General features: G+C 36.5%; 2 protein-coding genes across 2 annotated transcripts in view; both read left to right on the top strand.

The window, feature by feature from the left end:
- LOC131046291 (protein HEAT INTOLERANT 4) overlaps positions 1-13,775 on the top strand; it is a 61,494-nt gene that overhangs the window by 28,859 nt on the left and 18,860 nt on the right. Inside the window, exon 8 of the mRNA XM_057979994.2 lies at positions 9,425-9,483. Within this exon, the coding sequence (XP_057835977.1) occupies positions 9,425-9,483 (59 nt within the window). The remainder of the gene's footprint in view (positions 1-9,424; positions 9,484-13,775) is intronic.
- LOC131859437 (uncharacterized) lies at positions 3,008-4,373 on the top strand. The gene is made up of 2 exons (XM_059213180.1): positions 3,008-3,590; positions 3,675-4,373. Exons 1-2 carry the CDS (start codon positions 3,240-3,242, stop codon positions 3,966-3,968), a joined length of 645 nt encoding a protein of 214 aa, XP_059069163.1. The 5' UTR covers positions 3,008-3,239; the 3' UTR covers positions 3,969-4,373.

The raw sequence follows: 13,775 nt of genomic DNA, 5'->3' as shown, positions 1-13,775 counted from the left end.
ATATATATTTAACCCATGCCAAATTTTAATTATATTTCCACTTGATCAAGAGACTCCCCAAATGTGATTGCTTGCATACTACTTACGGGTTGGGGACATGAGTGGAAGCCACTTCCTAAACCCACTTTACTACCTAGATCATAGCTCACCCCATTCAATCGAGTGAGGAATAAAAAATAAAGACAATGACACAACTGTCTATTTTCACTTGTTTTCCAATTCCATTTTCAAGGTACTATTGCCCAATAAAAACCCCCAATATTCATATTTGCTCTCAAATACAAAATGCCATTTTCACACAAGCTTGACATACTCAATTGGTCTCAGTACCAAGAGAATGGATCCGAATCAATCCCAAAATGAAAATTACATATATAGTATCATTATCCCACATTAGAATTTCAACTCAAAACATCCAAAATCCACTTTTAAACAAAACTCATTTTTGGACAAAAACTAGTCAAGGAGGTCATGTACCATTGATGGACCTCCAAAAAGCTCAAAAATTCAAGATGCTAGGATTAAAAGTCTAAGAAAACCCATTGGTCTCCAACTACACATCACAAAAATGCATTCAAAATACTATTTCACCCATCCAACAAAATATGGGCAGCATATTCCTATATCAACCCATATTTTCAATATTCAAATATAATTCATATAAGCGATTAAATGACAAAATTCGAATTGGAGAAATGCTTTAAAGCTTCAAACTAAACATTCAAAACAAACTAGAAACTATTTGATTGAAAAAGCAAGGGAGAAATATAGATTCCTACCTCAAGTTTGATCAAAACTTCAAATTCGAAATGCAAGCTACACCCACCAAAAGAGGTCGAATAAATTGGACAGCTTGTAGAGCCCATCGAGACAAATCTTTTGAGCCTGTACCCACAAAAATCCCTCCAAGAAATATCTTAAACTCACCAAGTCAAAATCGGTATGTAGGGTTTTTGTTTATGAGAGCCAAAAATGAAGAAAATAGACTAAGTGTAAAAATGAGCACTTTTCCCTTGTAAAACTCAATTGGCTTTTTGATGTTAAAAGCATAAAATAAATAAATATTTAAATAAAACTTGAATTCCCACATTTATAAACTCACCCAATGAAATACATAAAAACATAAATATAATTAAGCCCCATAAAAATATTCCAAAAACAGTAAATAGCCATTAAACAATTAAAAGTCAAATTAACATTAAATAATTTAAAAATTAAAATTTAATTTTTTTAGAATTCCAAATTTAACCCCAACAATCACCCATATGCCCAATTGGGCAAATGGCAATTAAAATGAATGCTCATAAGGCATATTCCACAATTAAATATTAATTCATTTAACAATGTTAAAGTATCATTAATAAATAATATATGCAAATTAAATTACGGTAATTTGCAATTGACTGACTATGCACAAACAGTCTTTACGGGTCTCACACAAATATGCATTAGGGTAATCAGACTTTACCAAAATGGTAGTGGGAGTTTTAACCACGTAGAATTAGGTAGATTGTTTGAATCAAAAACAATGGCTAGGGCTAGGTAAATTAATGGCCAATGTGCTATCTCCTGTAACCACCATGGGGGATATGGGCACATTCAGACTTGTGGAGCTAGGTGGAGTCAATGCCTTGTACCAGTAGTCACTAAAGCATTCACACATCAAGTGTACCAGGTCATGCATATATATGTATATTTAAATAATCGAAGTAACTAAAGTAATTGGAAGGGGATTTTAACATCGTATGCATTCTCATATATTCGAATGATACAATATCATCCTTTTCACATCTAATTATCAATTAAAACACAACAATAGTAATCTTATCTAATTAACTGCATCAATTAACAACATCAATATTAATAAAATAAAATATGGTATAATACTTCTAAATCAGCTGATCAGGTTAACATCACTTTTAACTTAGGCATCAATATATCTTAGAATGCAATAATTGAAACCATTCAGTTACTTTATCTCAATCATCAAAGGCATAATTGCTCTATGTTACATTATAGAGACAATCCTAATTATATTTGGCACTCAAATCAGGTATGCAATATCAATCGACACCATGGTTCTCATGACCAGGTACAAAAAGTAACCTTGCATCTCAAAGCAACCACATATCATGAAGGAATCCTACACATCATTGGGCCAATAAGCAACTTATGGCCAAGAAGCCTGAAAACCAAAATCACAACCACAAAATTCCGCATCATCAAAAAACCAAAAGAGATACAACCAAAGGCATAATGTCAAATCCACATAGAGAAGTATGCAATGAGGAGGAGCAAACGAGAGAGGCATTACAAGACTTAAAATTCATGCTATTTAATCACTTGCACACACGGCAATAACGAATTTCTTATTTGCTCACAAATATAAATAAATTTATATCTAGAAAATTGAAGCCGATAATTGTAATCTTCCCTTGTTCCTCGATTTAAGCACAATTTTGAATCGTGTGAATATACCTAGAGTTTGACTAGGAAAAAATCCTAAGTTACCAGTTCTTTGGGTATTGGCTTGGGTTCGGGTCTTGGTTCGTGCCCAGTTTTGGTCCGGTCCGGGTTCGACCTGGGTTCCACTTGGGTCCTTCCTAGGTGGCCAGGTTCCTTGTAGGTCCTGCGTCCCACCTGGGAAGGACCTGGGTGGAACCCAGGTCGAACCCAGGAGGACCCGGGTGAACCCAGGCCCGTGGGTTCCCAAAAACAGGGTCCACGGGTCAAAAAACAATAAAAACCAATAAAAAAGTACTTTAAAAAATAGTTAATTAATAATTAAACCTTAATTTGCCCCTTTATGATGCATTTCATGCATCAAAACATTCATTCAACTCATTCTATTTGCATTTTTGAAGATTTTTTCTCTAAAGCCGGGTTTCTTAGTTTTTGCATTTTTCTTCGAAGGTAGAGACTATGAAGATGTGAGACACGCATAAAAGGCATAGGAATCATTGGAGAAGGAAGATTTAGCCATCAAAGGTGAGTGAATCTGAATTTTTTACAAGTTTTCAAGAATTTTTTAAAGTTTTTTTCAAATTTTTTAATTATTTTTTAAAGTTTTTCTAAATTTTTTAAAATAAGTTTTGTATAATTTTTTACACTTTGCATGCATAGTATGGGGTTATAATGCCGAAATTTTATCAATTTTTTTTAATAATGTTTCTGATGGATGGAAAGATTGTAAAAATAGGCCATTGATCAATATTATTGCAGTGTGCCCTAAAGGGGCAATGTTTTTGAAAGCGGTGGATTGTGAGGGGCAAGTGAAAGATGCAAGTTTCATTGCCAATAGCCTCATAGAATGCATTGATGTGGTGGGGACTCAAAATGTTGTCCAAGCCATAACATACAATGCTAAAAATTGTAGGGCAGCGGGGACTATAGTGGAGGTTACACACAATCACATCTTTTGGACACCATGTGTAGTCCACTCACTCAATTTAATCATGCAAAAGATTGGCACACAAATTGATTGGGTGAAAAAACTGTACGAGGAGGGCGAGGAGATTCAAATGTTTGTGACTAATCATCATATGTCACAAGCCATTTTTAGGACCTTCTCCAAGTTGGAGTTGTTGAAGGTAATTACTAATTTAAATTTTTAATTTGTATTTTTTAATTTTTTATAATTGATATATGTTGTGTATTTTTTTATGTCATGTTAGGTAGCTGAAACACGATTTGCATGTCACACACTCGTCTTAAGACGACTCGTGAAGGTGCGAGAGGCCTTGAGTTCTATGGTCATCAATGGATTGTGGAGTGTATGGAAGCTGGCCCAGACAGAAAGAGCTCTAAAAGTAAGAGCATTGATTCTTGATGAGAAATGGTGGGATATTGTGGAATATGTTTTGAATTTCACTGAACCCATCATGAGCATGATTAGGTATGCTGATACTGATTGCCCATGTTTGGGTGAGATTTATGATGGCATGGATTGTGCATGGTGGAGAAAATAAGAGAAATAATAAAAAGAAAAGTAAATGACCCAATGGAAACATTTTTCAAAGTTGTGTAGAATATTATTGTTGACCGTTGGAACAAGATGACCAATCCCTTACATCTCTTAGCATTTGCTTTGACACCAAAATTTTATAGTGTAGAGATGCTTGCAACACCAAGAAGGGTACCGCCATATAGAGATGCAGAGGTTGCTTCTGGCTATAGAGCTGCCTTTAAAAAGATATATCAAGATGAGGAGACAAGAAATGTTGTCATGAAGGAGTTTGGCCAATTTGTATCCACAAAAAATTATGATGTTGTAGCTCTCAATGCTAGATATGGGATGGATGCTGATGAGTGGTGGTATGTACATGGTCAAGGCTCCGTTTACTTGCAGCCTCTTGCAATTAAACTTCTCTCCCAAGTATGTATCTTTTTATTTTTTATAGTTTTCCAATTCCATTTGATGCTATCATATTTTTATTTTATAATTTATAAATTTCTAATAATGTTTTAACTTTTAACAAGTTGCAAGTTCTTCTTCAGCTGAGCGGAATTGGAGTACATACTCCTTCATCCACTCAGTCAAACGTAATCGTTTGGGTGCAAAGAGAGCTGAGGATTTGGTCTACGTACCTTCGTTTGTTGTCACATAAGGACCTTGAATATAATGTGTGGGCAACAAGGAATTGGGATCTAGCCCTTGAGTGTGCTGATTTAGATGCTACAGTTGCACAACTTGCCCAAGTCTCTATAGACGAGGCAGCTATGGAACTTGAGAGAGACTTGGCTAGTGGGTGTGACATTCCATTTGATAGTGGTTCAATTGATGCTGGATTTGAACCACTTGATGACCTTGGGCTTGGGTTGGATGGTTCAGATGAAGATGAATATGGAATTTAAATCCCATAGATGGCTTGTAATTTGAATTTTTATTGTGTCACGACATATTCACATTTTGAAACTTGAATATTATCTTTTTTGCAAATTATGAATATGATATTAGACTTTAGTTATTAGTTTACTCATAACATTTGCGATATATGGATATTTATTGGCATTGGCAATTATGGATTTATGATTTATGATTTATGATTTATGTATGGAAAGTCACATTGTATATTTAATTTTTGTATGGATATATATAATATATATGTATATATATAAATTTATAATTAATATATGTATATATGTACAGACGAACCCGTACCCGTACTCGAGGATTTTTTTTTTTGCCGAACCCGCGAATCCGAACCCGAACCGGTAACTTAGAAAAAATCTTTCATCTCTGAAGCTAAATACTTGTAGGGTTTTTCATCCTAGGGTGTTTGAAGTTGAATTTGCTGTCCAAACTCTGCAAATGAGAAATAAAATGTTCAAGATATGAAACTGAGCTCCTTCATTCCTCTTTTATAGCTTCCTTGGGAACTCTAGAGAAGTTATATATATATTTTTTTTTTTGATAATTCACAGCCGAAGTTGTAATTTTTTTGATAATGGCACAAGAACCAGTCGAGTATACTCAAACCCAAGACCTCCCATGTAGGAGGCTTATAGCTAATCGCTGTGTTGTGGGGTCATCCCCATAGAGAAGTTATGATTTAAAGTCACCTTTAATAATAATTTTTTTGGTAGACTTAAGTGCTTTCCCTTAAGTTGCACTTAAGGGGGGGTGTTGGTGTAATTATTTATTCATCTTGGATATAATTACACTTCCCTTAAGTTTACTTAGGTACATGCATAACATTGTAGTTTGCATATGAGGCACTTAGGGAGATGTGCATACATTGGGAGTGTGTATTTAAGAGAATTTCCACTTTTTATGGTGTGATATTGTTGTTACTTTATCATATCCACTTATTGTGGGATGATAATTTCCCCTTCGATGGGTGATCCACCTCATGTGGAATATTTTACTATTTCTCCGACCTACCCTTGCATCTCAGTGAGCCACATGTCATCATTCTGTGCTCTCTTGTCTCTCAGCCTTGCCTTTATAAGCAGACTGTTGTAATGGTCTAGTTGATCTCTTTTGCATCTTGATTAGATTACAGTTTATTCTCATCAAATATTTTGTCTCTCTTGTTATTGTGTTATCTATTGGTTTCTTTGATCTTGGTTGCTTCAAGCATAATTTCACAATTTTTTTTGGCTGTGTTGAACAAGGCATCCTTGAGACCAAGCATTATTACAGCCTAAGAGCAATTTACCAAAAATGCCAAAGTAGACTTGGCATCTTCTAAGTTTGTCCTTCCTTACTAATCTTGCTTCATTTTCATGATCAAGACAAAGATCCATCTTCCCATGCATCGACAAATCCAGCAGTTTTGATCTGATGTTTTGATTCACCTTAAAGCCAGCTATATCCATTTACAGGATTGCATCTTCCTGCTTTTTTAAATGAACAGCTTTCTCCACTAAATCTTGGCTATTGGACAGTAATTACTGCCTTTCGCACAGATAAATCTTTCCCTCATTATTCTAAACTTGCTAAAAAAGGAAAAACAACTTTCTGCTCCTCTATAGATGAAATGCCACCAATTAACGATGTTCTCTTGATCTTTGCCTGATTGACAGCTACTAATCAGACTCATCAAGGACAAGCAATTTGATAACTGCAGTCCTTAATGTACTTCTTTTGATAATACAACAAACTCTTCCAGGGGTTCTCGATATCACATGAACAACATATTCCGAATTTCTAATATCTTTTACTATACTCTCACCAACAATAAGCTTGAACAGTTTAAAATCTCCTATAGAAGTGCCTTCTTGGTGTAGGCTGCAAGTTCTGTTGTAGGTGAGACAGATGATTGAATCTTTCAGAGAAGTTTGGTTGCATTACAAAAATAGATGTTGCAAAATGTAACTGCCGTAAAATAAACTTATCCACTATTATTTAAACCACCACTTGGAGGGGCTGTTGTTGCTAGAATAGGACTTTCAATTAGAATTGGATGTAACCTTGATTGTCTACCTGGATGCGCATATCTAAAAAAACTCTCTTCTAAATATCACAGAGAAATATTGAAGCTGCAGCATATTCATTATGAGGTCCGTAATTTGATGAGAAATATAAAACTTCTAGTAAATGGTAGGCAAAATCATAGTTGAAAAACTCGGACTTGCCACGGACTCGGCAAACCAAAAATTTGGACTCGGACTCGTGAAAGACTCGGCAAAAAAAAAAACCGTAGTTTTACAAAAAAACATAAAGAAATTAATGCATTTAGAGAACATAAGAGCCATAATTGAAACATTACACATGTCACATACTCATAGTTTCAAACTTTCAACTCTAAAATGTATAATACCAAGATTTCTTCAATGCTAATTATGCTTTTATATGGAGCCTAATCAGACTCAGAGGTTAAATTTCCCCTACTTCCATCGGCGCAATTTCCCCCTATATTTTTCGACAGGGGTTTGGGGGCAGCGCCCCCAAGTTGGGGTCAAGGGACATCGCCGAAGGATCTTGAAATTTGACTAAGTCTGGAAAATTGAAGAATCCTCCAAAAACTAGATTTTGCATTATAACTCCTGGAGGTCTGAAACCACTCTCAAACATCCTGACAGTATATATGGAATATAACTTAAAGTATCACTTATACTTAAATGTTATATTCCATATATGAATCCTGACGGAGAGACCAAATTTTTTCACATGTTAAACTCAATTTTAAAGCTTGCATGACCTTTTTTCTGGGTCGCGCGAGTCCATCTGAAAGACTTGCGAGTCCATGCAAAAGACTCGCGCGAGTCCCTGCAAAAGACTTGCGAGTCTTTCAGATGGACTCGCCAGGACTCGCCTTGCGAGTCCTTGCCGAGTCGACTTGTGGCTCCCATGGACTCGCGAGTCCGTGCCGAGTCCACGAGTTTTAAAACTATGGCCGCAAAATAACCAATGAACCAAATACTGCAAAAAAATAATAATTTTTAGGTTTTTAATTTGTTGCAAAATATAAAAGTTTCTTTAAATGGTAGGCAAAATACTCCTATTGATACTTGTCTGCCAGTGCTCGAAACATATATGAATATCCCTAGTGCACCTTTGGTAGTCTCTTGCCACCTCAGTAACTTCAGCAATATGGGCTCCATTGAATGATTGCCATTCCAGCTTGAAATATTCACCATTACCTTCTCTATCTATAACTTAGTTTTCAGTTAGATGCTGATGCTCTGACAGGTAAAACACATGCATGCAACTGGAGAAGAGAAAAAGTACAGGATTACTGTCTGATGGCAGCTGTTCAAAGTTTGCTAGGTGGTAATTGTTTGTGTCAAGTCAGAGGCTCCATGTTCCTAAAGCTAGGTTATGATCACTGCTGCGCTATTATCACACGATCATTCTTTGATGAAAATAACCTAGGGTGACATCATCTTCACCAATAACACTACTTGTTGATTCGGCAGCCAAAGTACATTTGTAGGACTCTGAGGCCAGAGGCCTCAAAGACTTTTTATATAAGTTTTACTTAGCAGTTCACATTGCAAGAATGCTTGTATATTTAACTAGGAAAACAACATAAACAAAAATCTCTTGAAATATCCTCTTCTTTACCTTGCTAGTGAAACCTCTTAACATTTTCCAAATAATAATATCTTATAATATCAAACAATATCCAGTAGGTCTATGACTTGATCTTTTGTGATTATGTATTCTAAGCATTTTAGTTGTGTCACATGGGGATGTGTCCCCTCTCCAAAACCTCTGTCCCCATCTCCTCCTTATGTGTTTTAGGGATGGTGGGACTTCCCTTGGCTGTCACTCCCAACAACATAATCAAGAAATAGCTTGGAAACTTGTTCCCACTTTAGGTTATGACAAGAATCAGTTAGGGGATGCCACTTCTATTGCAGGTGAATGGCACAAGGTCTAGACAACTTAGTAGCTTAACATGTTCCCACTTTAGGGGATGAAAAGAAAAATGGTTAGGGTATGACACTTCTAATACATTTAAGTTCTATATGTTGCCAGCCACTCACTGTGCTCCCAAAAGGCCCTTGAATTGCAGTCTCTGAAATGCTGTTGAACACTTTAGAAAGTAATCAGGGATGTGCATGAGTTTCCCTTCTTGCAATCAAAGACTTCACCGAAACTATGAAATATTATGGTTTTACTTTTGTATTATTTTGGTTTCTTTTTTTCTATTTGCATACATTATTCACACAACTTTATTTTATTCATGCAACTAAATTTTTTGGTTACAAGTATCTCATTTGAATCCTGGTTTATGAACATTTATAATTTAGAAAGTTGGATATACTCGATTTTCTGATTTCTGTGGTCAGACTACAGAAAATTATAATTTGAAGTAAGTTTTTCCTTTTTTTATGGTGATTAAATGAACGATGAATCTTGCTTGCTATTTTAGGTTATTTGGGGTTTTATTATTCGACTGCCAAGTGATTTGTCTGTTGCATTGTCTATTAGAGTGTTTAGCATTTACTATTTCCTAATATTTGGTTGCAGGGCTGCTTTGAAGCAACTGAAAGAAGAACAGATTAAGAAATATGAATATTGCTTACCTTGTGAGTTGTCTTCATCCTCTCTCTCTCACTCTCTATGAAGACTTAGTGTTCTCTGTCTGTCTTTCTATATGAAGAGTTAGCACAGGATTTTTATATAAATGAAGAATGCGTTGAAATTTAAGATAAATATTAAGCAGGGAAATTGTTTCAGGGTTAATTTTACACCTGTTATAGTGTCTTTAATGCAAATGAAGCATCACTTACACCAGTCATGTCACGAATTGCATGTAACCAGTGGGAAGCTATATATGGAATATTGGAGCAGCCAAAACAACTTGCAAACACAAAATTCTCCACAAACAAGCAATCTGCAAAATGAGAAATATCATAAGCATGCAATGTAAAATATACAAATGAGCCTTGTTTATAAAGGCAAGCAAGGAGAGGTGAGAAGGAAGGAGTGGACTACTGCCCCTCCCAGTATGAAAGTAATGTAGGACTTTATGGGCAAGTGTTGGGGCATGTTGATGTGTTTTTTAGGCACATGAAAACACAAAATAAAATCTCTTGGATGCTGACCGCCTTCACTGAGTCGGTTGCTTCCTCCATGGCTTGCTTAGAAGTAAGTGGACCCAAGTCAGATGTCTCCAAATCATATTCATCTGCCATAATCTCATCCTCATATTTATCTACCGCTGGAGTGGCAATCTGTATCTTTCTGGAGCCTGCATCATCTCTTATTATTTAAGACATCTTTGGAGCTTTCTTTCTCTCAATGACTTCTTGAGGTCCGTTTTGAAGACCTTCTAAATCAAATGCTTGTTCTTCTTCTTCCTCTATTGCTTCTTTGGTAAGTCTCTCTTTGAGCCATTCGGGGATAGAAGATCTTCGTTCTTTTACTTGCATTTCTTCGGGCAATGGCTCATTCCTCGGAGGGGGGGAGTTACTTCATTATTGTCTCCTTGTTCTTCATTATCACAAATCTCGATGTGAAGGGCTGGATTCGATGATTCTTGTGGCATTTTTCCTTTACCATGCCTTCATCTATTCTTTGATCTTTGCCTTGATTTTCTTTCTTGTGTCTAGAAGAAGCGCTAGGTGGCTGATCGGAATTTGTCTTTTACTTCTTCTTGGATGCTTCTTTCTTTCCTTGTTCATTCTTCCTTTTTGATCCTTTGGAATGAGAGGTGCTCTCACTAACACTTGCCCTTTCTTCTTCTTCCGTCCTTGTCTTCAAATTGAATGTCATTATCACATCTTGCTCCTTTGTCATGTCCCCTCTTTAGTATGTGTTCTGACCATTTCACACATCGCCCCATTAAAATGGGGACCCCCCCTCTTTTTGCTCGTTTTGCCTGTTCTTCTCTCTGCTTTTTAGGGTTTTGGGTTAGTGAGTCAGTCGTCTGGATTAGGGTTAACCCTTAGGGTTTCCGTTTTGATGATTTCAAGCCAGAGTCCAGTCAATTTTGAAGAATTGTTGAGCTTCCTCGTAGGGTGCAATTTTGAAATGAGATGAATTCGTCAGAGGTCACGTGAGTTTGTGTAGGTTCCGTCGGAATTTTGATTGCAAGTCCAAATTTGCCTAAGTGTTGATGATGGAATTGTGAATTTTGTCCGAGTGAATTTTTGACCGAATTTTGAGAATTTTGATAATTGATCCCGGGTATTGGAAATGGCCTAATTTTGCCTTGTGAAGTGACTAAAGTCCTAAAATCTTGATATTTTGGCCTAGGGAAGCAAGTTCGCTCCTGTCCCTCAGCCAGGGACCAGGGCGAAAATCATATTTTTATGCATCTTGGACATTAATTTATTTCATTTGTCTTGTGCAGGGTCGCCAGGAAATGCAGATGAACGTGAATTGAAGATTTAGATGATTTTGAGACTTAAAGATGGCAAATTTTGGAAGTTTTAGATCAAATCACTCCTGTCCCTCAGCCTGGGACCAGAGCGAAATGCCTTGCCTAGACCATTTTGACCTCATTTTGATCAAGTTGAAGCGTCAAGGACATAATGAAAGGTGGAATCAACATGATGGAGCGTCCAGACTTAGTCATTTGCAACAAAAAGATGAACTTTGCCCTCAAGGACAAAAATCGCTCCTGTCCCTCACTGAAGGATCGGAGCTTGTTTTTCAAAATTTTACTGTCCTTGTAGGATCAAGACCATTTCTGAATTGGAAGATATCAAGGAGGGCGTCTTGTGTCCATTGAATATAATTTGAAGAAATTTGCAAACAAGGAAATGTGCCAGGAACAAAAGTCCAAAATTGCAGTGTCCTTGAAAGATTTGAACGATTTCACGATTTCAGAAGATCAAAGGAGGTACATTTTATCAGTTGAATATAACTTGAAATTGCCATCATAAGGGAAATTGACCATAGAAGTAAAATCGCTCCTGTCCCTCTGCCAGGGACCAGGGCGAATTTTAGTGATAGCTCCTGTCCCTCTCCCAAGGACCAGAGCGATTTTCCTTATAAGGTAGGTTTTGGGCGAAAATTAAGTGAGTGTTAAGTTTGAGGCAAGCAAAGGAGGCGTAACAAATCCATTGAAGATAATTTGAAGATTACAAAACGCCAAGTGAAGTCCATGTTGTCCTAGGCGCTCCTGTCCCTCAGCCAGGGACCAGAGCGATTTCTTCCCAAGGAGAATTTCTCACCAAGTTGAAACGAATTCCATATCCAAGGTGAGTGAAAGGGAGCATGACGAGTCCGTTGAAAACAAGTTTGAAAGTTGGCAAAGCAAGGATGAGCCTACAAGTGCAAGTTCGCTCTTGTCCCTCTCCCAGGGACCAGAGTGAAATGTTCAAATGTGTCCAAATTTAAGTTGCCATTCACATTTCAAGCGTTCAAGAAGGAATAAAGAACATCATTCTACGCCTTGAAGACTATTTGATATCAATATGATGGAGAATTTACACCATAGACCAAAATTCGCTCTTGTCCTTCAGTCAAGGACCAGGACGATATTTATTAGACTTGTCATTTCCTTCAAAATTTTTGTCAAGGCGAAGTTATACAAGGTTGAAAATGTCATTTGAAAGGTGATAACCAAGAAGTGAATGTTAAAAGATCACAAATTTGAGCTAGAAACTAAAGTTCGCTCCTATCCTCCAGCCAGGGACCAGGGCGAAAACCACTTAAATGACAAGTTTGCTTTGCAAAGTGGAAGTTTGGAGTGTGTGAAACAAACAAGGAGATCATTGCCTACCTCACGAAGCAATTTGGCAACTTAGAAGACAAAGGCCAAGTAGTAAATGCAAAGTTCGCTCCTATCCCTCAGCCAGGGACTAGGGCGATAATGATCATAAAGGGCTTTCGTCTATAACATTGAATCAATCAAGTTCAGGATTCCTATTTAAATTGCTAATATCAACGTAAGAGATGTGGTTTTGAATGTAAAAGGTGAGAAATTCAAGAGCAAAATGTTAAATCGCTCCTGTCCCTCTCCCAGGGACCAGGGCGATGTGGTTTGTACCTCTTTACATCTCCCAAATTTTGGCGCTAACATCATTTTCAAATTATTTTAAATGCTAAATTTTGATAAAATGGGCATTTAATAAGTGCGCACAATACATTTAATTAATTAATTTTGCTTTTAAAAATCGAAACTATTAAAAACAAAGGCATTAAATTAATTAATTATTATTTTAAATAAATAAATTTGGGCGCTTGGGTTTTATTTTCTATATTTTAACAAAAGTCGGCCTTGATTTTTATTTAAAATTTGTTTTAATTGCCTTATTTCCAAAAGTTAGCCTATGGGGATTTAAGAGGGTAAGCGCTTATATAAGGAGGTGAATTATTGCATTTTCAAATCATCATTTAAACATTCCTTTGCATGCGATTTGGAGAAGACAAGGAGAAGTGCGAATTTCATCAAGAAGAGGTGCGAAATTTCCATTCAAGGGGAGTGCGAACTTGCTTTAAAGTGGAGCAAACTTGCCATCATCACGTTGAAGACCCCAAAAGTTGGCGAAGTTGACAAGAGAGACACCTTTGCTAGAGGAGGATCACATTGATACATCAAACTTCGATTTTTGCTTGGGCGAATTTCCTAATTTTGCATTTTAGAGTTAGTTTTCAAGTAAGTTATGGCGAAGTCTTCCTTTGTCTTGAATTTTGAATTTTGATCGTCATAGCCTTGAATTTTGAATTTTGAAATTTTTGAAATTTCAGTAGCTCAATCGTATTTAGGAAATGATAACTCAAAGACTTATCATGAAGTTTCCTAAATTGGATCTCTAATCTATGTTTTACATTGCAAAATCTATTTCTTATTATGAAATGTTGTGTAGGTGTTACAATGGCGACCCCGAAGGCGGGAGCATCCACCAGTCGTCCAGCTCTCATGAAG

The sequence above is a fragment of the Cryptomeria japonica genome, chromosome 10 (assembly GCF_030272615.1).
Source record: "Cryptomeria japonica chromosome 10, Sugi_1.0, whole genome shotgun sequence".
NCBI classification, from domain to species: domain Eukaryota; kingdom Viridiplantae; phylum Streptophyta; class Pinopsida; order Cupressales; family Cupressaceae; genus Cryptomeria; species Cryptomeria japonica.
The sequence above is the reverse complement of the archived record's forward strand: the minus strand, read 5'-3'. Positions and strand labels throughout refer to the sequence as shown.

Excerpts from the sequence above, each read along its gene's own strand:
- LOC131859437 (XM_059213180.1), top strand. The coding sequence starts at position 3,240 with ATGTTTTTGAAAGCGGTGGATTGTGAGGGGCAAGTGAAAGATGCAAGT. Across the intron at positions 3,591-3,674 it reads CCAAGTTGGAGTTGTTGAAG|GTAGCTGAAACACGATTTGC; the intron begins GTAATTACTAAT and ends ATGTCATGTTAG.